Source organism: Podarcis vaucheri, assembly GCF_965113315.1.
Source record: "Podarcis vaucheri genome assembly, chromosome: Z".
Lineage (NCBI taxonomy): Eukaryota > Metazoa > Chordata > Lepidosauria > Squamata > Lacertidae > Podarcis > Podarcis vaucheri.
This window is the reverse complement of record NC_138758.1, coordinates 49,283,055-49,309,142: the sequence shown is the minus strand read 5'-3', so window position 1 is coordinate 49,309,142 and position 26,088 is coordinate 49,283,055. Positions and strand designations below refer to the sequence as shown.

Genomic DNA, 26,088 nt, shown 5'->3' with positions numbered 1-26,088 from the left:
GGATGCCACCCCACAAACGTGTGGTGGGCAAACCTGTGCAACAGCAACTGGGAGCAACTCCTCACTCAAGAGGGTCTCTACCCTTGATAGCCAGTGGCCCTGATGCAGTCCTAGGGGAACGCAACCCAGCACTGTGCTTTATTTTTTACCAAAGATGCATACTAGTCCTCATGGCTTCAGATAAATCCGTGGGGAGTGTAGAAGAGAGGTGGTGCTGAGTAAGATTTCCAGTGGTTGGGGAGTCAGGACTTCAGGGTCCTTCAGGGCCCTTTGACTTAGTGACAAGCAAGACCAAATTTATATAGTAGGTACTGCAAAACTGGGACGCAGGTGGTGCTGTGGGTTAAACCAGAGCCTAGGACTTGCCGATCAGAAGGTCGGCGGTTCAAATCCCCGTGACGGGGTGAGCTCCCGTTGCTCAGTCCCTGCTCCTGCCAACCTAGCAGTTCGAAAGCACGTCAAAGTGCAAGTAGATAAATAGGTACTGCTCTGGCGGGAAGGTAAATGGTGTTTCTGTGTGCTGCTCTGGTTCGCCAGAAGCGGCTTAGTCATGCTGGCCACATGACCCGGAAGCTGTACGCTGGCTCCCTGGGCCAATAAAGCGAGATGAGCGCCACAACCCCAGAGTCGGTCATGACTGGACCTAATGGTCAGGGGTCCCTTTACCTTTACCTTTTACTGCAGAACTGGTTGTGCATTTTTGCTGCATAGTTTTTCAGGTTTTAGCATGAAATATGCACCAGTTCTCCACTGTACGATATTTGCTGCCTAATGGGTAGCATCACACATAACAAGTTTGACAGTTACTGACATTGTCCAATGTAAAGTAGAAACACTCAGACTAGTCTGAACAGAGAATGGGAACTGTGTTAACCTGAAATCCGAATCATTCCTCAGGGGCAACCCCATGGTCTGTGCATTACAGCACTCAATCCCAGAAGCCAGTAAACATGCAAGTGCTGTATGCAAAGTCTCTGCTCTTTAGGAAAAGCTACAGCTGCCACATCATTGATTTCAGCGTAACCTAAATCACAACTTGGGACGTGGGTGGCGCTGTGGGTTAAACCACAGAGCCTAGGACTTGCTGATCAGAAGGTCGGCGGTTCGAATCCCCACAACGTCAAGTGCAAGTAGATTAATAGGTACCGCTCTGGCGGGAAGGTAAACGGCGTTTCTGTGCACTGCTCTGGTTCGCCAGAAGCGGCTTAGTCCAGCTGGCCACATGACCCAGAAGCTGTACGCCGGCTCCCTCGGCCAATAAAGCGAGATGAGCGGTGCAACCCCAGAGTCGGTCACGACTGGACCTAATGGTCAGGGGTCCCTTTACCTTTACTTTAAATCACAACTAACTTGTCTCATAGAGAATTTAGTCTGGAATCAACGCCTTATAAACCATTTGGTCACATGCAGTTGGCCATGATCCTCAATGGAGAGAAGGACCATTCCTCTTGGGAAAGCAGATGGAATGGACCATATGGGACAGCAGGACTGTCAGCCAGTGGGACAGGTACTAATCTAGAAGCACAGAGCAGGCATTGGAGGGAAGGCTTGCGGGGGCAAGACTGCAGGGGAGTAATAGGAAGGCATTATGAAGCCTGGAGCCTAAAGGCGTAGAAGGAGCCGGGGGGGGGGGGCAGAGCAGACAGACATGGGATGGGAGGAACCAAGGCAGAAGAGGGTCTCACCTGGAGATTCTCAAAATGCATCAGGGATTTGCAGTGGGCAAGTTGGGCAGCAGAGTCGCTATGGCAGAATTTGTGGCACAGCCGGCAGAGGAAGCCTACCACAGGAACCAGAAAATCCAGGCCTGTGAAATGAGGGAGGGGAAGTCACAGATCACACTGAACAGAACCAAAATGAATTAATAAAACCTTCTTCCCCGCCCCCCTTATAAAGCATCGTGTGATACATAAATACAGGAAGCCCACAACTTACATGCATTTAACTTGTGAACATTCAGCTTTATGTGATTAGCAAAAACATAATAAATAAATAAAATTAAGAGGCAGAAAAGGGGTTGGGTGTCTGAGAAAAAGGACTTTGGCAATCCCACCTGGCATTGCACCCAATGTGCTTTGACTATGTGCGATTTTGGCTTTAGGCGCAGTCCCCCAAACGCAATCCCTGTTTAAGTCAAGGGCTTACAGCATATGTGAAAATGGGTAGGGGAATTTATTTATTTAATATTTTAAAAGGCAACGTTGCTCTTGTTAAACAAGGAAAGCATTTTTTTTTTTAATAGAGCGCTTTCTGCTCACTGTAGTCCAGTTGCACAGCTGATAATCAGGCAGCAACTGGAACAAACAGAAAAGTGCAAAGTGGGTGCACACACCCACAACCCCCCCCCCCACACGAACACACAGAAAGAAAGATAAAGAATGGATAACCAAAATACAGTGGAGAAATAAACACAGAATTAGATATCTTGGAATATAGGTTACAAACAAATTTGAATATATAGTAAAGACTAATCACCAAAAGCTGTTTTGTGAGTTGGGAGAAATCAATTTTGGAATTCCTTATCTATCTCATGGTATGGGAGAGTATTTACTGTAAAAATGACTGTCCTACCCAGAATTTATTTATACTCCTAAACATTCCATTAGTATTCCATCTGAAATACTGTCAAAATGGCAGAGATTGATACAGCATTTCATATGGAACAAAAAACCACTTAGGGTAGCTGCCCAAAACTCTGTATAAAAAACACCAGCAGCAGCGGTATGGCAGCACCCAGAATAAACGGTTATTATCGCGCAACAAAATTGGCTATGTTAAAATAATGGTTTAAAGAATATCCAGTGTTGGAGGAGGAAGAAATAACAATAAAGAGAAAGCTTAAATATCTGCTGTTTTAAAGAAAACTATTGGGAATCTTACTTTGAAATCCTTCCCTGAGTATTAGCTACTGTAAGAGCCTGGCCTGAAAGTAAAAACAGGTTATCTATGGGCCTATTGCCCTTAGTGTCCCTGTTTTATAATGAATTTCTAAATCTAGGGTAGTTACAAGATTTCAAGCAATGGCAAAATACTAGTTTAGAAAGCATAAATATGGAGGGGTTGTAGTAGCAGGAAGTAATAAGACGAAAAAGCCCCAAGTCAGCAGCAATTATGATGGTTTCCTTACCATAGATGGTATCTGGACAGTACTCCTCACTCCCTCCAGAATCTTCCAGTGCTGCTTCCTTCAGCCCAACATGCATGGAAACAAGAAATGGGAATAAGAGAATTGTGGGGTTGGAAGGGACCCCAAACGAGGGTCATCCATTCCACGGTGAAGGGAAGCTCCTGTGCAAACAGAGAGCCAGTGTGGTGTAGTGGTTAAGAGTGGTAGATTCGTAATCTGGGGAACCAGGTTCACGTCTCCGCTCCTCCACATGCAGCTGCTGGGTGACCTTGGTCTAGTCACACTTCTCTGAAGTCTCTCAGCCCCACAGAATGTTTGTTGTGGGGGAGGAAGGGAAAGGAGAATGTTAGCCGCTTTGAGACTCCTTAAAGGGAGTGAAAGGTGGGATATCAAATCCAAACTCCTCTTCTTCTTCTTCAAACTAAAGCTGAGGTCACGAGAGCATTTCACAAAATCACAGAACCAGAATTGGAAGAAATCCCCCTCTTCGCTTGTGTTCCTTTGGTGGTGAGAGAGGTTGGGGTTGGCCTAGGGTGTGGCTGTTGATTTGTGGTTGGCTGTGGTGGTCTTTGTTTTCGTGTGTGAGTGGGGTGGGTGGGTGTTTTGGATCAGGTTAGCCATATTGATTCGTATGCTGTTGGTGGATTTTTGTCATTGTCTTGTTGGGCTGTGTGTGTGATAAAGGGAAGCCATACCGGGGTGAAGGCGTCTTCTTCTGTTTGTCCCCGTGTCAGTTTCAGTTTATTGGTTAATTTTTCTAGTAGGGCTGTTTCCCATACTATTTGGTACCATTGGTCCATGCTTACTCCTGACAGGTCTCTCCAATGTCTGGTTATGATGTTTCTGACTGCTGAAAGTAGGTGGGTTATGAGTTTTTTGTGGTGTAAATGGGCATTGTTGTCTTGGAAGATGTTTAGTAAGGCCAATTCTGGGGTGATTTCTAATACTTGCTTGGTTATTTTACAAATCCAACTATTCTGGACAATAACCATACAAGAAATATGTAAAAAAACAAAAACAAAACACCAGCACTTGTTGAGTTATTCCCCCTGCCATTGGTTCAGGAATGTAGAGACGGGTATAATCCTCTCTAGGGCATTGCTTTCATGATACCTTGTCTATGTCCTGCCCTCTTTGCTGTCACGGTCTGACTCTGAATCTGTGGAAGTCAGGAGAAGCAACTGTGGGCTTTACACAGCAGCATTAGCTAGCATGGTGATAGTGGGTCTCTCTGCACATGTATCTTTACTTCAGAGACCAGGAGCACTATATCTAGTAGACAGAGGTGTCTGGCTTTGTCTTGTCTTTGAACCTTGTGGGAGAGAAGTTTTCCCCCTTAACCAAGGACTCTGGAAGAAGCTGTTCCACTAAGAGCAGGAAATCTCTAGACTCTGCTGGGGCTCCACATACTCTGCTGGTAAATCACACTGGATGAGGTGTGGTGAACTGAATTCCACAAGTCACCAACGTTCTTCCCACCGACCTGGTCGCTCGCAGACACATGCAGAAGTTGGGGGAGACTGTGGAGACACAGGAAAGGCCTCCCCATGCAGCTCCCCCCCCCCCCGCCACACTTTGCCAGCCGGCAGTTAGCACAAAGGTGGGCAAGACCCTCTCCCATCTCCACTGATCCATCTCCTGCTCAAGGAAGGACCAGGGACTGAGGGAGGTGCTGCAAATAAGCAGTGGCCCCTTGCAGCCCAGACCAGGGAGATAATCCAAAGTAATTTGGGCTCTGTGTGATTTTTACCTTATGCACTGGTTTTGGAACCTAGCTTCTGTGTTAAGATGCGCTTCCACTGCACTCCATTACTTGGCGGAAAGCATGAATGTATACCAAGCTACTTGACCAGGAAACACAATGCCCTAAATGCACCAGGTGTGCTGATAAGCTACAGCACTAATGGATAAACGTGGACAGCCTGTTCTGTGAGACTGGACAATTAATGACCTCTGCACCTAGCCTTGAATATTATTATTATTATTATTATTATTATTATTATTATTATTATTATCTATACCCCACCCTTCCCAGTTTAAAAACTGGGCTCAGGGCAGCTAACAGCAAATGTAAAACATTGATTAAAACGCGACTTAAAAGCAGGATAAAACACAACATAAAATGCAGCATCAATATCAATAAAATTCAAAAATTCAGGGGTCATTGGGGGGGACGGGACCCAGTCAGTAGACATCAAATGATCACCAGTGCTAACTGGCCACGTTGGTCCAACTAGGGCCAGAAAGGAGACCAAGAAGAATTTAAATGTCTTGAAGCAGAAGGAGCCAGCCAACCTAGTGCTCTCAAGATATTGCTAGGCTACAATTCCCAGATTGAAGGTGTTCTCAGTAGTGGCACCATGACTGTGGAATGCGGTTCCCTCATAGGGTCACCTGGTACCAACCTAGATGGGTTTCTGTCACCACTGAAAAAAATAACCTGTTCACCCTGGCCTTTCAGTTACAATTAGGACCTATGATATCACCTTACCACATATGGAATTCCAATTCTGCATTTGTAAGAAGTCAATCTCTTAGTGTGGCTGCACCCACACCTTGGAACTCCCTGCTTATCAAGATATCAAGAAGGTGCCTTCACTTTATATTTTTTGATGTCTGCTAAAAAAAAAAAAAGGAATGTTTACCGACAAGCCTAACCCAGATGTTTAGAAAGTTGATCCAAGTTTTAATTTGTTTTTAGCTTATTGTTATTTTAATTTTTTGCATGTTTTAAATAATTGTTATTTTTGTGATACTTTTATTGTTTAGCTCTTTTTATAGCACGAGTAGCAAACAATAATGCATGGTTTAGTGTTACATCCAAATTCAGGGGTTGGTTTGTTGTGCTCCAAACAATGATGATAATATATTTATTTATACCCTGGCCTTTTTCCCTAACAGGGCTTATAGATTTATTTTTCTAAAGATTTGCTAAAAACATAGAAAAACCAATAAAAAACAATTAAGCATTGATAGAATTAAAACTATATACCTATATAAAATATGTTTAAAGCATACCAAAAATTACAATAAAAAGAAACCATGATTCCTGCACCAGGATTTCATATTTTGATTTGGTGGGAAGCAATCTACAATGACCCAGTTTGAATGTAACACCAAGCTAGGAATTATGGTTTGCTGTGGGTCCCCAGAAGTTGTTGGACTACAACTCCCATCATCCCTGACCACTTGTCATGCTGGCTAGGAATGATGGGAGTTGTAGTCCAACAACATCTGGGGACCTACAGGTTGAGAAACACTGTGCTAAAGGAACAGAAAACCATGATTTTGAGTGACATGCAACCAGTGTCACTGTAGCAACCAAACGAGCCTTTTTCGGTTGCCAGTTGGGCACATTCAATGCAGCCACTGCTGCACTCCTTCTTGGAAAACATACCTGCTTGATGAGAGACTCTTCCTTATCCAGCTGTCCAGAGGCTCCCTCTTCTCCAGCATTTCCCTGCTGCTGCTGCTCCTCTTCTTCTTCCTCCTCCTCATCTTCCTCCTCTTCTTCTTCGTCATCTTCAAAGCAGCCAACAGCATCGACTGTTATGAGCTCCTCAGAATCCTCTGGCCCAGCCTGCTCCTTCTCCCCCAACTTCACCTGGCCAGACACAACAAAGGGAGGGTGAGAGACAGGAAGGACAAGTCTCTTAGGAGGCCAGGATCAAAGGGCAACTCCCACCACCCACTTCCAGCACTCCCTAGTGTAATGGCATTCCACACTGGTACGCAGGCTGAGACCCTACCTGCCCGCGAACTGTCTCGCCAGAGTGGTACATGCTCTGGTTATCTCCCGCTTGGACTACTGCCATGCGCTCTACGTGGGGCTACCGTTGAAGGTGACCCAGAAACTACAACTAATGCAGAATGCGGCAGCTAGACTGGTGATTGGGAGACCACATAACACCAGTCCTGAAAGACCTACATTGGCTCCCAGTACATTTCTAGGCACAATTCAAAGTGTTGGTGCTAACCTTTAAAGCCCTAAACGGCCTCGGTCCTGTATACCTGAAGAAGCGTCTCCACCCCCATCGTTCAGCCTGGACGCTGAGATACAGCGCCAAGGGCCTTCTGGTGGTTCCCTCATTGCGAGAAGTGAGGTTACAGAGAACCAGACAGAGGGCCTTCTCGGTAGTGGCACCCACCCTGTGGAATGCCCTCCCATCAGATGTCAAGGAAATAAGCAGCTATCTTCTCTTTAAAAGGCATCTGAAGGCAGCCCTGTTTAGGGAAGTTTTTAATATTTTATGCTGTATTGTTTTTAACACTTGGCTGGAAGCCGCCCAGAGTGGCTGGGGAAACTCAGCCAGATGGGCGGGGTATAAATAATAAATTATTATTATTATTATTATTATTATTATTATTATTATTATTATTATTATTAGCACACGGACCCCACCAAGGGGCAAGTAAACAAAACAGCCTAAAACAACGTTTATAAAGTGTGAAACTAACATGCAGAATCCACTTGCTCCGTTTGACTGGCAGAAGCTTGGTCTAGCCCAGGGATAGGGAGCCTGTAGCCTTCCACCGGTTCTTGAACTACAGTTCCCATTATTCCTGAGTACTGGCCATGCTGGAAGGGGCTGATGGGACATGGAGTCCAGCAACCCCTAGAACATCACAGGTTTCCCATTCCTGGAATAGCCCAAGGATGACTAACAGTAGACATTTTTTTCTGGGGTGTGTGTTAATATTTCCCAGGGCAGCGGGGTACTCTCTCAGTAGTTCCACCACCCTAGGAAGCTGGTGTAATGTCAGTCGCATTGCCTAGCAACCGCATGTAGAGTGTGAGGCCAAACAAACGGAAGAGTCTCAGACGTGGCAGAGTCAGAATACGAAGTCAAGTCTGTTCCGAGGGTTGGGCAAGCAGCAATCCACGTGGTCAGACTATTTAGATCACAAAGCCAAGAGTCCAGATGGAAACTCTTGTCTGCTGAGAGCTCTGTTTAAGAAGGCTGAAGCCAGCTGGTTCTCATCAATGCCTTCTCCTCTGTGTCACTGGAGGTTAATCAGTTGCAGGTGGAGTCACTCTGCCTTCTCCCTTTCCAGGATGCTGTTCAGCGGGTGAAGGTGACTCCTGGCCCATGACAGGTAATGACAGCTTAAATGTAGTATAAACACCGACAACTGGGAAACACTGGCCTGCGAATGCTCCAATTGGAGAACAGCCTTTACCAAAGGTGTCGTGGGCTTTGAAGACACTGGAACTCAGGATGAAATGGAGAAACGAGCTAAGAGGAAGGCACACTTGGCAAACCTTCACTGTGATCCACTCCTACCCAGAAACGTATGTCCCCACTGTGGAAGGTTGTGTGGATCCAGAATTGGCCTCCACAGTCACTTACAGATACACTGTTAAGACAGTTTTCATGAAAGACAATCTTACTCGGCCACAAGTGATGGCCAAAGAAGATTATATTGCTGTTAACCCATTCTGGGACCCTTACCACAAAGGGGCAAGTAAAAAATCTAATCAAAGTAAACAGGCCAGGGTCCCAGCAAGAGAACCCACAAGTCCTTGCAGTCTTGTGCACCTACAGGCCATAAAGCCCACAGACGGCATATTCTCCTGGGAGGGTCCATAGCTCAGTGCTAGGACACTTGCTTTTCTTCCAAACGTTCCCAGGTTCAATCCCCAGCATCTCCAGTTACAAAAAAGGCCACGTAGAAAGTGACAGGAAAGACCTTCCCCTGCCAGAGACCCTAGAGCAGTGGTTCTCAAACTGTTTTCTCTGGTTGAAACAAAATAAAAATAAAATTCCTTCCAGTAGCACCTTAGAGACCAACTAAGTTTGTCACTGGTATGAGCTTTCGTGTGCATGCACACTTCTTCAGATACACTCAATCAGAAGTCACCAGACCCTCATATATAGTGAGAGGGTATTACTCAGAAGGGTGGTGGGAATGGGTGATTGGCTGATAGGTGTGGTAAACCTGTTGACGACTGTTAACAACTGCAATGGTCTTACAGGGAAAAGCAAGGGGTGAGATGGCTAAAAATGAGATAAGAATCCAATGTCTCTATTCAGACCAAGTCTCTCCATGGTTTTAAGTTTCACATTTTAAGAATAAAAATTTGTTTGTGCCACTCCAATTTTTTTATTGGTAAGAAATATACTTGGGGGGGGGGGGACTCCTAGCAGTGCTTGATTTATAACATAGAACACAACTACTTTATAATATGACCACGGGACGTCCAGAAAGTATAAAACAAGGCAGCAACATAAGAACACAAATCATTCCTACACACTTGATGCTCTTGCTCTCATTTTGAAAATAAATTTACCCATATTCTGCAAATACAAAATCTCATACTATACGACAGTGAAATGTTTAAATGTTTCTTTGATTGTCCTTGAATTTTCCTGCCACACTTGCGATTCCTTCTCCTGACACACCAGTGTGGCACACGACACACCCTTTGAGAGCCACTGTCCTAGACAGCTGCTGCCTGTCACAGTAGATAATATTAAAGCAGATGGACAATTAAGTCTGGGAACAAAGGAAGCTGCTTTATATTGAGTCAGACAATATAACCGGTCAATCTAGTTCAGTACAGTGGTACCTCAGGTTAAGGACCTAATTCGTTCCGGTAGTCCATTCTTAACCTGAAACTGTTCTAAACCTGAGGTACCACTTTAGCTAATGGGGCCTCCTGCTGCCATTGTGCAATTTCTGTTCTCATCCTGAAGCAAAGTTCTTAACCAGAGGTACTATTTCTGGGTTAGTGGAATCTGTAACCTGAAGCGTCTGTAACCCAAGGTACCACTGTAGTCAACACTGACTGACAGCGGTTCTCTCATTTTCAGGATTTCATAGCCCTACCAGGGATTGAACCTGGAACCTTCTACACCCAAAGCTGGTGTTTTATCCACTGAGCTAACACCCTCCCTTAAAACCTGCCAGGGCCTCTGATGTTTCTGAGGCACAGCTCTGCAGCAGGCACATGGCCCTCTGCCCACCTGCCAAAGTCCTACCTAGCTCATCCCAACTGCCACCATTTTCCCTGAAGTACAGCTGCCCTTACCTCTTTGGCCTTCTGCTTATGCTCTGGAGACTTCATATGCTCCACAAACTTGCGGGGGGTCTTGAAGTGCCGGCTGCACGCCATGCAAAAGGGTCGGAGGGAGCGTTTGGCAAGCTAGGATAAGAAAAGAAAGGGGGACAGGTAGGAAATAATGTGGCATTTGCTAACAGGAAGCCTTCAAGCACACTTGATTTGATGCCACCTTAAATACCAGGCTCCTTCGGGAGGAAGTGCAGGATATATATAAAGGAAGATTTTTTTAAAAAAATAACAGCATCAGCTCAAGCCCATCTCATTAGATGCACAGAGGACACCTTTACATGCACATGGATGTGAAGGGGGGAAACAGAAAGGCTGGGGTTACACGGCAATGGAATTCCAACAGTACAGTCTGTGAAACTTGTAATTATTGCAGCTTAAATGTATGCAAAAGGACTGTTCATAACAGCAGTAATTTGTGATAACTCGAACACCTTAGCAGTGCTGAGTAAATTAACAATTGCAGTGGGACACAGTAGTATAGTCTCTGTTCAGATCCAAATTAACAGAACTGAACTAGCAATTCAGGAATTAGCCAACTGACAAAGTTATTGAAGGTGAGTTATTCAAGGTTTTCTTTTATCACTGATAAAGAGGCCTTGGTGGCTGATGGATGAGAAGCAGGAAGAAAGCAAGGAGCTAAACTCAAAACTCTTTCAACCAGTATTTTTTTAGCCCAATCTAGAGATTTATTTCGGGCAGCATTTGCATTGCCGACGTGGGGATCCAGGGCACAGTCCTTCAATGGCTGCGCTCGTTTCTCTCTGGTCGGGGACAGAGGGTGGCGCTTGGGGGGGAATTGTCATCACGCCACTCCTTGGTGTGTGGAGTGCCTCAGGGTGCAATTCTCTCCCCGATGCCTTTTAACATCTTTATGCGCCCCCTCGCCCAACTTGTCCGGAGTTTTGGGCTGGGTTGCCATCAGTATGCCGATGACACCCAACTCTATCTGTTGATGGATGGCCATCCTGACTCGGCCCCAGACACACTGATCAGATGCTTGGAAGCTGTGGCTGGATGGTTACGTGGGAGCCGGTTGAAGTTAAATCCTTCGAAGACAGAGGTCCTCTGGCTGGGACGGGACGATATGGGATTGAGGGGGCAACTCCCGTCTCTTGCGGGGGTGCAATTAGTGCCAGCATCATCCGTGAAGAGCTTGGGTGTAATCTTCGATACCTCCCTCTCTATGGAGGCGCAGATTACAGCTATAACAAAGGCGGCATTTTTTCATCTCCGCCAAGCTAAGCAGTTGGCCCCTTATCTCTCTCGTCCTGACCTAGCCACTGTGATCCACGCGACGGTCACCTCCAGACTGGATTATTGTAACTCGCTCTACGTGGGGCTGCCTTTGAGACTGAGCCAGAAACTCCAGCGGGTGCAGAATGCCGCGGCGAGACTCCTTATGGGGTCTTCGCTGCGAGAGCACATTCATCCAGTATTATACCAGCTGCACTGGCTCCCGGTGGAGTACAGGATCAGGTTTAAGGTGCTGGTTTTAACCTTTAAAGCCCTATACGGCCTAGGACCCTCGTACCTACGGGACCGCCTCTCCTGGTATGTCCCACAGAGAAACCTACGGTCAGCAAATAATAACATCCTCAAGGTCCCAGGCCTCAGAGAGGTTAGGCTGGCCTCAACTAGAGCCAGGGCCTTCTCGGCTGCGGCTCCAACCTGGTGGAATGCTCTGTCACAAGAGACTAGGGCCCTGCGGGACCTGACATCTTTCCGCAGGGCCTGCAAGACAGAGTTGTTCCGCCAGGCCTTTGGTCAGGGCGCAGCCTGACCCCCTCCTCTGGCAACCTGCACAAAATCTTGCTTAATCGGTTGCCATCAATTTGATTTTAACTAATTTTATAATGAAATATTTTTAGAATGTATGATTATTTGATTGTTTATTTGATTGTTGTTAGCCGCCCTGAGCCCGGCTTCGGCTGGGGAGGGCGGGATATAAATAAAATTTATTATTATTATTATTATTATTATTATTATTATTATTATTATTATTGGATTTGCGTTGCTGAATACATGAACTTATTCTGTATGTTTTCACTGGTGATATTACTGTTGATCACTCTGAGATGCTTCATAGGAAGCAATCTGTAAGTGGAATTAATAAAACAAATGGAGCTTTAAAAGCGATTATTTAAAAAATACTGCAGACATGGAAATGGTTGAACTTGAATATTACTGCCCGCGTCTGCGGAGGGGAGGGGGAGACCGCAAGAACAAACCTGCAAATATGCCTTTTTCAGAAGGACTTACTATGTTTTTTGCTCCCTTTTTAACCCAAGAAAGAAACTGCTATATAATATCAGCAAAGATCCTCCATCAGCAGTGCTATAGTCAAAGACAGATTGAGGGCACCAGGTTGACTAAACAGTCACTACCGTTACTTGTTAAAACTCCCTATGCATGAGCCCGTTGTCTTTGTCCATGGAGGAATTAAAGAACCTTTTAATGAGGGTGAAAGAGGAGAGTGCAAAATATGGTCTGAAGCTCAACATCATAAAAACTAAGATCATGGCCACTGGTCCCATCATCTCCTGGCAAATAGAAGGGGAAGAAATGGAGGCAGTGAGAGATTTTACTTTCTTGGGTTCCATGATCACTGCAGATGGTGACAGCAGTCATGAAATTAAAAGATGCCTGCTTCTTGGGAGAAAAGCAATAACAAACCTAGACAACATCTTAAAACCAGAGACATCACCTTGCCAACAAAGGTCCATATAGTTAAAGCAATGGTTTTCCCAGCAGTGATGTATGGAAGTGGGAGCTGGACCATAAAGAAGGCTGATCGCTGAAGAATTGATGCTTTTGAATTATGGTGCTGGAGGAGACTCTTGAGAGTCCCATGGACTGCAAGAAGACCAAAGCTCTCCATTCTGAAGGAAATCAGCCCTGAGTGCTCACTGGGAGGACAGATCCTGAAGCTGAGGCTCTAATACTTTGGCCACCTCATGAAAAGAAAAGACTCCCTGGAAAAGACTCTGATGTTGGGAAAGATGGAGGGCACAAGGAGAAGGGGACGACAGAGGACGAGATGGTTGGACAGTGTTCTCAAAGCTACCAACATGAGTTTGACCAAACTGCAGGAGGCTGTGGAAGACAGGAGTGCCTGGCGTGCTCTGGTCCAGGGGGTCACGAAGAGTCAGACATGACTCAACAACAAAATGCATGAGCCCAATTTTCTTGGAAACAGCATATTTTGCTTTCGTGTCAGCGCCTTAATTTGCCATTAAAATATTCTCTAATATTTTATTATTCTCTAGCCTTAAACGGCCTCGGTCCAGTATACCTGAAGGAGCGTCTCCACCCCCATCAGTCTGCCCGGACGCTGAGGTCCAGCACCGAGGGCCTTCTGGCGGTTCCCTCATTGCGAGAAGCAAAGCTACAGGGAACCAGGCAGAGGGCCTTCTCGGTAGTGGCGCCCGCCCTGTGGAACGCCCTTCCAGCAGATGTCAAAGCGATAAACAACTACCTGACATTCAGGAGACATCTTAAGGCAGCCCTGTTCAGGGAAGTTTTTAACGTGTGATATTTTATTGTATTTTTGGTTTTTATGGAAGCCGCCCAGAGTGGCTGGGGAGGCCCAGCCAGATGGGCGGGGTATAAATAATAAATTATTATTATTATTATTATTATTATTATTATTATTATTATTATATAAAAGACATTAACCTATCACCTCCCCTGAGCTAATCAGCATTCAACCCCTTCCTTGAACATTTACAGCAGGGGTCAGCAACCTTTTTCCTCCGTGGGCCGGTCCACTGTCCCTAATACCATGAGGTTGGACTATATTTTTGGGGGCGGGGGCGGGGAATGAACCAATTCCTATGCCCCACAAATAACCCAGAGATGCATTTTAAATAAAAGCACACATTCTACTCATGTAAAAACATACTTATTCCTGGACGGTCCGCAGGCTGGACTGAGAAGGCGATTGGGTCGTATCCAGCCCCCAGGCCTTAGTTTGCCTATCCATTATTTACAGGAAAGAGAAATCTGGGCAAAGAGTTACCTTGTGTTCCTGAGTCCGACGGTGCTTGATCAGGTCACCTGTAAAATGTATCTGGCAGGTGTTACACCACCGCTGCTGGCTCTCTCTGCAAGGACAAAAACATTCTACTAAAACGGCAACACAGCATTATCCCCCACTTGCTCCACTGCCTTTATATAGTAAAAAAAAAAAAAGCATTCTGCTAGTCAGTCATTTGGGATCTCATACACTGCCTGGTGACACGTCTGGCATCATTGAGAATCTCAACTCTCCAGGCTGTGGGGCGTTTAGAGCACAGTTCTAACCCTCAAACAGGAAACATGCGGAAACACAAAAGACTCAGGTAGCAAAGGGGAGTTGTGAAAATATTACATTCTTAGACCCCTGTTTCCTCAATTCTGCCACTACTAGTTGTCTTGTGTGACAATTTTCTGAACAAGCGACTTTTACACCTGAAGAACATATGAAAGAATGGGGGAATCTGTGGTTCTCTACATGTTGCTACACTCTCTAACTCCTGGCCATGCTGGCCGGGTCTGAGGGGAGCTGTGGTCCATAACATCTGAGAGGCACCAAATTTGCAAAGTTTGTTGCAGGTTTCAGCTATCCAATAAGGCATGCAGGTAATTTCTACCAAGTCCCTAGGCTAATCAAATGAATCCCTAGGCTAATCAAATGAATCCTGGAGGACATGAAAACAAATCATTTCACCTTTGCACTGCCCCAAGTGGTGCATAGTCTTGCAACAGGAGCCACTAAGGAGCAAAGCTGAAATAGGTGTTTTCATATCCGCTTGGAACAAAAATGAACATGCACAAATCCCAACATACAATTTTGTGCTCTAGAAACTACAGGGATGAGGAATCTGCTCATGAGCTGTGTCTGCTATAGTAAGGGAGAGAAGCAGCCCACACCAGGATACTGCCCTTGGCCGGAAAATAAGTTCCCCATTGCTTGCAAAGAACATCAGAACCTGCCATGCTGAGTAACTGAAAAGACTCTCCAGCCCTGATTTATTCTTCCTGTGAAGGGATTGGGTGGGTAAACAATCAGTTTGAGAGCTCCACATTCTCCAGTCACGGAATTTTACAGCCTGCACATAGAAGCAGAGCTGGAAGGACCCCACCCCACAAGGACTATCTACCCATCTTTCTCAGCCACTGGTTTCTGCTCCTTCACCACAGGCAACAATGAGACAAGGCAGATGTTGCTCATGTGTTGGATCTCTCGAAGTCGCTGCTGGTGCTGAGCTCCTGCCATGTGAGCCTGGAAATTCTGAGAGAGAGAGAGAGAGAGATGGAGAGGACATGGAGTAGCCATCATTTGAAACCTAAGCAAATCAGTCTCAGGCTAAGCAAATCAGTCTCTTAAGCTTAAGCCAAGAAAGAGTATTCTCTATAAGATTGAATATCAATATGCACATCAAGACTTTGAGATTAGACCACTGAAACAGCCCCAAAAACTATCTTGGGGGTGTGCTACCTGCAAGCCCCAGTTAAAGGGCCCCGTCGGGGGCGAACAACGGCCTTTTGATTACTTGGACTGCCAGGGTGAAACAGGTGCAAAACGCCGGCACCCTGTCTCTACAACTTCATTATCTACAACTTTATTAACATCTATCTACAACTCTACTAGCATCTCTCGGTACTGTGAATAATACCGAACTTACCTTTTGTTGGTATCTTCATGAACTTATCTAAAAGACCGAGTTAAGCATTTGAAAAATCTATTGAAACCAGACATTATAAGTTCATTTTAGGCTGGGTAGTTCGCAAGTCTTTGTGGCATGAGTCACACTACATCATTTGAAACCTGGCAAGCCTATCCAGTTCAGATGGGCTACTTCAGAAGTGATGAAAGGGGTGACAGGCACGCTCAGAAATACTGGCCAGGATCAGAAATGGCTCCGTAAGGCTGCCTTCCCCCAACGCGATGGCTTCCAGATGCGCTGGGCTCCAGACAACATTGGCCTGTGATCAGGGATGCTGTGAGTTGCTGTTCAGCAACATATAAAAAGCCTCAGATTGGGAGAAGGCTCATCCAGTGGGATGAGAATGTCAAGCCCCACTGCAACGTGTTATATGTAGTTGCCTCTGAAGACGGTTCAGGAACATCAGCTGGTACAGAATTCAGCGGCCAGGTCGCTCACCAGAGCAAGATGGCTTGAGCATATTACACCAATCCTGGTCCAACTGCACTGGCTGCCAGTTAATTTCCAGGCCCAATTCAAAGTGCTGGTGTTGACCTATAAAGCCTTAAACAGCTCAGGGCTGCAACGCAAAACAGAGCGTTTTATGCTGGCGGGGATTCTACACTTTCAATTTTATTTATACTGATACTGTTATTGTGAATATGGATAGCGCTTATGCATTTTTTAAAATGTGAAGTATTTGATATAGATTTTCTTGTCCATTTTTTGTGTGCTTATACACAAGCCTATATTTTTACCTACTCAAGTCACTTCTACAGACAGTAAGCTGCTCTAGGAAAGGAATGAATACTGATGCAGGTAAGGAGAGGGAGGGCGGCAGGGTCGCAAAAATCCCGACTTTGCAACTCCTCAGATGAAGCGTGTCTTGTTACCTGTTGGTTGTAGCAGTTAGTCTTGCATATGTAACAGTAGAACTTCAGGGTAGCCTCGGAGCTGCCCCCAGCTGTCCCCATCTCAGAGGTCCAGAAGGCTGGCTTTAGGGCTGTGGTGCTGATAGCTCGGTTCTCGCTGCTCTGCTGAATTGTGACTTTCAGAGAGCCTGCAGAGCTGACCACCTGGAGAAGATTCAAGGATTCAATTCAGGTTGCCCATCAGCCAACTATTAAATCCCTCAGCTCTGGAGAGTAGAAGAAGCCCATAATTCAGGCCACATCCAGACAGCGGCTATACACTTCCCCACTGTGGAAGGACGTGTGGATCCAGAAGTGGCCTCCACAGCCACTTACAGACTCATTGTTAAAACCGTGTTTATGGAAGACAATTACTTGGCTAAAAAGAAGATACATACAGTTTGGGGAGAGAAGGCAGTGTTTACAGGAAGGATACAGAGACTGCATCTAGAGATTTCTGCATTTGCACACAGAAGGAATTTGGATGGTCATATTTCAGCTTAAAAAGCCAAGGTAGGAAAAAGACTTTTGCCCACGCACGAAGCCCCAGCAAGAACAGGAAGGCTTCAATTAACTAGAGTTTCATCCAAATATATATAAACTACAGGCACATATGAAGCACAGACGTCTGTGCAGTGGTGGTACAAGGGAGGCAGTTCCCTCTCTATTAATGCTATTTGCCCCCCACCCCCAATCCCAGCTTTCCTTTTAAATGAGTATGTTTCTAGCATTCTAGGAACCTGTGATGTACAGTTACTGTTTCCCTCATTTCTTGTGAGAAAGTAGCTTTTACCCATGGTTTCCCGGTTTGGACAGAAGGAGAAACTATGGTTAATTTGGTTTGCTTGATGGCCCTCTTGGAGGAGAGCATGCTGGGTAAAAGGCTCCTTTGGATCTTTGGTTATTGAGCCAGAGTGTGTTTTTCCATGTTGCTATCTGTGTACACCAGCCTTCCCCACCACGGTGCCTCCAAATGATTTGGACTGCATCTCCCATCAATGCCAGCGAATGATGCCAGCTGGAGGGAACTAGGCTGGCAAAGGATGCCACCCACATTTCCCCAACAGTTTTTAACAAAGCAGCAGAAGAACCTGACTGCTGCTAGTCATCCTCCCTCTCCGGGAGCTAAAGAAGCTTTCTGCTCACCTCCGAAATATTCAGCTCTCCAGAAATGTTCTTTTCCTTGGAAGTATCTGCAGCCAGATTCTCTACGAAAGACAGGGAGACAGAAAGAGAATTTAATTTCCCCAGGAGCGGAAGGTGGGAGCTCTCAGGAGCATCGCCAATCCTTGAGGTCCCCAACATGGTCTCACGGGCAGCATGGAACTTCCAGAAACCTCCCGCAGCACCCACCAAATTTTTATTCTGGAGAGTTCCCTCCCTTTGGCTATAAAAAGAAGCACAGCTCTGCTCTCTTTCTCTCCATTCCACAGAATGACTCTGGACCCCATGTGGCCTCAGAAGGATGCACCCATGGGAAAGGACAAAAAAGAAGGGGAAGCAGCTGGAGGGCAGAGTCTGGCCTTGCAGCTGCTTGCGAAACCCCTCCGGAAAAGTATGCCTTTTAAGACTGGGGGCAATTTCCTGGAGACCTGAAAGGTGGTACAGTCATACCTCGGGTTACAGACGCTTCAGGTTGCGTTTTTTTGGGTTGTGTACCGACAAAACCTGGAAGTACTGGAACAGGTTACTTCTGGGTTTCGGCGGTTGCACCTGTGCAGAAGTGCTAAATCACGCTTTGCACATACGCGCCGAATTGCAACCCGCACGTACGCAGACACGCCGCTGTGGGTTGCAAATGTGCATTCTGCACAGATCACGTGCGCAACCCGAGCATCCACTGTATGTGTGATGCATGTCTTTGGCAGGGGCTGTTTGCTGGTGGTGGGTGTTACTGTCCAGCCCTTCCCAGACTCAAATCTAGTCAGAGGAGCAGGAAACATGCAACACACACAGACATACACTGGGCAGATTTCTGTACAGCCAGCAACCTCGAAGAGTCAGGCAGGGCCTAATTGTCCCTGTTCTAGGACTGGAGATTCCATGTACCAGTTACCTGGCCCTTGCAAGCTGTGCTTCACAGTTATTATTTTATTATTTTGTGAATTGCTTCCCATAAAATATATTGAAGCGGTTTCACAGTAAAAGCGTGGACAACAAAAACAACCCCATATGTAAAAATACTTTAAATCCATTATTTCCTATAAAGACGATTCTAAACTAAATACAGATACAGGCTGGGGTGAATATATTTGTATTGCTTTCAACCTATTGCAAGGCATCTATTTTCCCACAGCTTTTTGATGCTAGACCCCTGGGACTAGTTTGCATGATCCCAGGCAACTGTGAAGCTCTCACCTTCCAGGTGGGATTCTGTGTCGGACTCTTCCACTTGCTGAAGACATACTGCTTCTTCTGGGATTGTGTCCCCAGCTTCCCTGGTGGGATAAATGGTTTTGTTTTTTAAACAAGAAGCTGTTAGTACATTAAATGTGGGAGGCGAAGAAACTGTACTGCGATGGCCATGACCTTGTATGCACAGCCCAGAATCCAAGGAGGATCCCACACCAAGTAGCAAGATCTGCCAGGATGAATGGGTTGGGATGCAGCCACTGGAAGCCTTAGAAGAAACTGCTGCAGGAGAGGAACTGTGAGCAACATCACAGGAGGGGTTTTTCTGGGACCAAAGTGAAACTGTAAAGCTCCCTTGTTGCTTTTGCTATTGGAGTTTGGATGTTGCTAATATAATTTTGTTATCTTCAAAGTACTTTGTCTTATTATGTTGCTACGATATTATTTTTGCACTGTTTGGGGTTTTGAAATGCATTCCTGTTTTCATTGTTGTAACTTGCTTTGAGCAGGTTTCTCTCTCTCTCTCTGTGTGTGTGTGTGTGTAATGCAAAGCAGCACACAAATAGAATTAGGAATGTATGAATGAATCTCTGGCTCCCAGTACGTTTTCAAGCACAATTCAAAGTGTTGGTGCTGTCCTTTAAAGCCCTAAACGGCCTCGGTCCAGTATACCTGAAGGAGCGTCTCCACCCCCATCGTTCAGCCCGGACACTGAGGTCCAGTGCTGAGGGCCTTCTGGCGGTTCCCTCGCTGCAAGAAGCCAAGTTACAGGGAACCAGGCAGAGGGCCTTCTCGGTAGTGGCACCTGCCTTGTGGAACACCCTCCCACCAGATGTCAAAGAGAACAACTACCACCAGACTTTTAGAAGACATCTGAAGGCAGTCCTGTTTAGGGAAGCTTTTAATGTTTGATGCATTACTGTATTTTAATATTCTGTTGGAAGCCACCCAGAGTGCCTGGGGAAGCCCAGCCAGAAGGGTGGGGTATAAATAATAAATTCTTATTTTCTTATTATTCTTATTATCTGGCTGAGCTATCTACCCAGACCTCGCCTGGCTGCCATGGCTGACCCTGAGGAAGGCCTCTCTGGCCATGCCACTCCCACTGATGACAGGAAGCTGCTCTGGCATGTATAGGAAAAGTCCCTTCTCCGCCAGATGGTTGTGGCCAACAAAGAGATCGTGCCATGTCCCTGCTGAAGCACAAATGGATCATAGCTGCCACTGCAAAGGCAGTGCTTCTGCCACAAGTGGAATGACACCTACAGGGACATTGGGAGGTGAGCAGGGGAGCTTTTGAGGGCTTGTCTGTCCAGCAGGCTACGGTGCAAGCCCTTAGACAGGGGGAGGGGGCTGGCGAGAAGGGCCTCTGGGTGATCCTGCACAGCCACTCCCACCAGCAATGCCAGGCCCATGCACTCAGGGCCCAGCGGAGCCACCAGCGAAGCTGCGCCTGTTGGAGGGGCCAGCTCACCACCAAAGAGAGGCACAATGCGCCAGGTGGATCTTTAGGATTCCACCTTGCAAAGCTGTTCTTACAATTCAGGCCGGGGTGCAGATCCTGGCAACTGCCATCCTTACCTTCTGAGCCGCTTGGCTGCCGGCTCGTCGGCTGAAGAGGATTCTGCCAGAGTCTCTGTGGGCCCAGAAAAAGGAAGTTATTGCTTCAGAGCAGCCAAGTATCCTCTAGAGTGGTGTTCCTCAACCTCAGGTCCCCAGCTGCTGTTGGACTACAACTCCCATCATCCCCGACTGCTTTTCCTGCTAGCTACTATTTTGGGGGGGTTGGCAGGGAGTCATCCCAATTAGACTAAATGGTGGGTGATTTAGGACAGGTAAGTGGAAGCCCTTATTCGCACAGCACGTGAGCTAAATAATGGAATTGCTACCAGAAGATGCAGTAGTGGTGTGATAGGAATTTTGAGGTCTTAGATATATGTTAAATGTTCGTAAGTGTACCAACCAAGCACATACATAGATCCGCACAGGAAGACGGACCTGAAACCATTTTGATTCCCAAACTGAGCAAATGTTTTCTCTGCAAGGTCAAAGGAAAATGGAAAAGCCTCCCCATTGTCTTTTCCTTCACAAATCCTGTCTTAAGGGCACATTTAAGATAGGAATAGGGTGTGAGCCTGTGACCTGGCTCAGGAATAAGTATTTATCCAGTTACAGATAGGTAGCCGTTTTGGTCTGCCATAGTCAAAATAAAAAAATTCCTTCCAGTAGCACCTTAAAGACCAACTAAGTTAGTTCTTGGTATGAGTTTTCGTGTGCATGGTATCTGAAGAAGTGTGCATGCACACGAAAGCTCATACCAAGAACTAACTTAGTTGGTCTTTAAGGTGCTACTGGAAGGAATTTTTTTTATTTTAAGTATTTATCATTACAAAAGACTGGCCAGGCTCCCCAGGGTATCCAATCAAGTAAGCATTAACAGGTAACCTGGCAGACAGGAGGTAAACAACGCACTCAGATTATTTCTGCTGTAGACTGCCCTTTCTGTGATGTAGGTATGATGTATCTGGGGGGTGGTCTTGAGCTACACCCCTTCTGTGATGTATGTATGATGTTTCTGGGGGTGGTCTTGGACTCCAGGGAGGGAATTTAAAATGTCTATATAAGGACAGGCACACTTTTGTTCTGGGTTCCTCCTCCCTCCTGCGTGTGGTGAGTGAGGACCCTGTTGCAACAGATCAATAAAGATCAAGCTTACTAACTGCTTTGCTTCTCAATATTCTCTGGTTGGCCTCTGTTATTTTCTCCTACCAATAGGGAACCTACATAAGGACTCTATATGGGCTCTTGGATATTCCATAAGGGAAAATGGACAGATTTTTGTTTACAACAATGGTCACCAACCTGGACAGCTTCAAAATGGGATTAAACAGGTTTATAGAACAGGACAAGGCTATCAATGGCAGGCAGTCCTGATGCTGCCTCCAGAATCATGCCTCTCAATACCATTCACTGAGCAACAATATTGAGAGAGGGTTCTTGCTCCCAAGCCCCCCAGGGGCTTCCCAGTATCTCTGGCTGGCCACTGTGATAAACAAGATGCTAGATTAAACAAACATTTTGTATGATTCAGCACAACTTATCTTCACCTGCTCATTTTTTATTTTATTTTTTTAAAAAACACCTCCCTATTCTGTGTTGCTGGAGAGGAAAAAGCAAACTCAAGTATTCTCCTACCTGGAGGTGGAGAATTCGGCTGCTCAGACCCCTCTTTGATGATAGGCATATCCAGCGCAGGCAGGCTCTCATCCGCTCCTTGGCCCTGAGAGGAGGAAGTTGCAGAATCCGCCTCCCGTTTCCTCTCAGAGGTCCTTGAGAAGTCCTGCAGGTGAGAATGCAATGGTTCAAGAAAAGAGAGATGCAAACAATCCACAGAGCCAGGCTTGCTGGAACTATGTCTTATTTATTTGTTTGTTTGCATATTAGAACCCCAAGAATGACCAACCAGAATGAGGTACAAAAACCGTACCTCTGAACATATTCTGTGCATAGGAATTTGTGCTTGGGATTGGAACTGAACAGAGCTCAGTCTTTTTACACAAAAAAAGGCTTTTGATCCCATGGAGGCATCCGCTAAAGGGAGGTGTTTTTTTTTTACAATTCCCTTTTTCTGCTGCAGCCCAACACTGATTCCCCAGCACTCTGGGACTGATTCAGGTGAGTGGGTGCTACATAAGCAAAGAGAAATTTGTTTTTAAAATTGCTGGTGCAGCCTCCTCCAGAGTAGGGCTCTCCATATTTTGCAGGGCTATAGGTTTCATCATCAGCTGATGGGAGTTGGTATTCTGGAGAAGGATGTGCTAATTGAGGCCTTTGCTGAATCAACAGCCTTTTCATCAGCACCAACTGAGTTTCACTCATGAATCAGTGAGCTGCAGAGTAGCAGTAGAAATAAAAGCCAGAAGGAGGAAAGACTTCAAAAACAGGCCAAAATTGACCACAATTGAACGTGGGGAAACTCAACACAACTGAAAATTGACCACAACAGAACACTCTCCCTGGTGATGTAGCTCTGCCTTCTTCATTTTCAATTTTCAGGAGGAATTTGAAAACATTGTTCAACCAGGCTGAAAGATAACAGTTCCTGGAAACACTGAAATTATTAGCTATGAGGATACTGTATGGGTGTTTGTTTAGGTTCTTCATGTTTTGGGGAGTTTTAAAGCAGCATTTTGGTGCTGGCAAGAAGATCCAACCTATCCATTCTGAAGGAAATCAGCCCTGAGTGCTCACTGGAAGGACACATCCTGAAGCTGAGGCTCCAAGACTTTGGCCACCTCAGGAGAAGAACCAGAGGTGCCAGCTTGCCCCCACCATTGCCACCCATTGCCACCATTACCACCCAATACTGAGGGGGCCCAGCTCCCTCCTTAAGAGATTTGCCCCCCCAAAAAAGTGCCTTGCCCTCCCCCAGCTGGCAGAAGCCTGTGCAGAACACTGCATTAGTTTTCCGGATTACAATTACTTCTGCCCTGTTTTCTCTTTCACACTGAAGTACCTGTTGTATTATTCGGAACCGTGGTTTTTTGTCTGATATACCGGCATGTCTCACTAAATTTCATTCACCGCCGGGGGATGGGATGACACAACAATGAGTGTCCCTGGACAATATCGCTATTCCTGCACTGAAAACTTCTTTGTTCACAGTGTGATGAATGTCTTCTGAGCATGAGGGGTTAATCTCTGTCCCCACTTACCTCAAAAGGGAGTTTTGGCAATCAAGATTTATGCCTTGGTTGCCTTTAATCACTGCCTAATTATCTCTATGGTGCTGGAGGAGACTCTTGAGAGTCCCATGGACTGCAAGAAGATCAAACCTCTCCATTCTGAAGGAAATCAGCCCTGAGTGCTCACTGGAAGGACAGATCCTGAAGCTGAGGCTCCAAGACTTTGGCCACCTCACGAGGAGAGAAGACTCCCTGGAAAAGACCCTGATGTTGGGAAAGATGGAGGGCACAAGGAGAAGGGGACGACAGAGAATGAGATGGTTGGATGGTGTCCTTGAAGCTACTAGCATGAGTCTGACCAAACTGTGGGAGGCAGTGGAAGACAGGAGTGCCTGGCGTGCTCTGGTCCATGGGGTCACGAAGAGTCGGACACGACTAAACAACAAGAACAATAACCCAAAATGAGCTCACCTTGCGAAAGGTCTGATTCTGCCGCTGAAAAGGGAGGCCCCCAGGGAAAGCCAGGCGAGTCGGCTTCAAGGAGACCCCAACAGGAGGTGGACCCAAAAGGGAGTGTCTTGTTGCCTGAGGGAAAAACTGCTGGAGCACGGGGGCTGCGGCCATGTTGAAGCCTCTCAAGTTACCTACCAAGAACAGGAAATAGCGGCAGGTGAGTGACACAGAGATACCATGTTAAGTACCAGGCAACTTGAAGACACAAAAGAGAACAAGCTGTTTGTGGTTTGGTCACTGCGCCCATGCTCAGGACCTCCTCCTGCTGCTTTTTTTTGTATGCCGCCTTTCCATAGCGAAGACTCTCCTCAAGGCGGCTTACAACATGAAAAGATTTACACAACTGCAAACATAACAGAAGCAGTAATACACAATACAGTCACACCTCGGGTTAGATGTGCTTCAGGTTGAGCGTTTGCAAGCTACGCTCCGCGGCGACCCGGAAGTAACGGAGCGTGTTACTTCCAGGTTTCGCCACTCGCGCACGCGCTCAAAAATGATGTCATGCGCATGCGCAGAAGCGGCAAAGCATGACCCGCGCACGCGCAGTCTCATCTTACGTTTTACTCAGGATGCGAACGGGGCTCCTGAACGGATCCCATTCGCATCCAGAGGTACCACTGTAAACAAAACTCACACAATCACTGTGGAAGTACTCCAAATCAGTTCACGGCTCAGATCCTCTAAGGTCAGTTCAGGGCTGCTACACCCTTGCATATATTGGATTGTAGACAACCAAGTGTTAGGCAGAGTACAGCCACCGAAATTAAAAGATCCAGTTACTATCCATTCCAGTGGGTCTACTCTGAGTAGGATGAACATAGAATACAGCCCACGTTCTCTAAGCAGCTACCCCCAAAAGCCAACAACTCATTATTTATATAATGCAGACAGATGTAGATACAAGTACACAGCGCTTCAGCTGAAGGTGTTTAATATGTAATGATTAAATGGGCACAGGAAATCAGCCCTGAGTGCTCACTGGAAGGACAGATCCTGAAGCTGAGGCTCCAATACTTTGGCCGCCTCATGAGAAAAATGTGTCCTTTTATTTAAAATGCATCTCTGGGTTATTTGTGGGGCATAGGAATTGGTTCATTTTTCTTTTCTTTTCAAAATATAGTCCGGCCCCCCACAAGGTCTGAGGGACAGTGGACCGGCCCCCTGCTGAAAAGGTTTGCTGACCCCTGGCTCAAAGGCTTGGTTAGCTCTCTAGAAACCACACCTCCAATTCTGCTACAGAAAGGGGGCGGGGAGAATTACACACTCAGCTTACTAGTTTCCACTGCTGAAACCACAGGTTAAAACACCCGCTGAATTATTCACTCAGATCTTTCTCAGATACCAAGTATCTGGGCATCAAGTATTCTCAAACGTAACCCAAACCTTGCAGTTGACCAGGAAATTTCAGAGGACTGTCAGTGCTCAGGCAACTCTTTATTACAGAAGGTAATGTGATTATCAATTGCATAACCCCTGAATAATCAACTCCATAAAGAGGAGAGCTCCTGTTTTTAAAAAAGAAAAGGCTATAAGAACATGCATATTTATGCGCACACATACATAGAAAGAGGGAGATAAAACAAAAATAAATGAAAATTTAAAATAAATAGGATATTAGTCATATTCCAACCACCACTCCCGCACCAAAGGAACTGCAAATCTGTAGGATAAAACATACTTTTATACGTATGAATCAGAAAATGCAACTTCCCTTTCATTTTATCACTGTTGGCAC

The 26,088-nt window shown here is 46.0% G+C and overlaps 1 protein-coding gene across 1 annotated transcript in view; it reads right to left on the bottom strand.

Moving 5' to 3' along the window:
• The window catches only part of CIZ1 (CDKN1A interacting zinc finger protein 1), a 36,310-nt gene that overhangs the window by 719 nt on the left and 9,503 nt on the right, over positions 1–26,088 (bottom strand). The window contains exons 3-14 of the mRNA XM_082208730.1: positions 24,309–24,481; positions 22,348–22,492; positions 20,734–20,788; positions 19,159–19,238; positions 17,947–18,008; positions 16,783–16,965; positions 15,344–15,474; positions 14,221–14,305; positions 10,161–10,274; positions 6,525–6,731; positions 3,128–3,185; positions 1,686–1,807 (exon numbers count right to left, since the gene is read on the bottom strand). Of these exons, the coding sequence (XP_082064856.1) occupies positions 1,686–1,807; positions 3,128–3,185; positions 6,525–6,731; positions 10,161–10,274; positions 14,221–14,305; positions 15,344–15,474; positions 16,783–16,965; positions 17,947–18,008; positions 19,159–19,238; positions 20,734–20,788; positions 22,348–22,492; positions 24,309–24,481 (1,415 nt within the window). The remainder of the gene's footprint in view (positions 1–1,685; positions 1,808–3,127; positions 3,186–6,524; positions 6,732–10,160; positions 10,275–14,220; positions 14,306–15,343; positions 15,475–16,782; positions 16,966–17,946; positions 18,009–19,158; positions 19,239–20,733; positions 20,789–22,347; positions 22,493–24,308; positions 24,482–26,088) is intronic.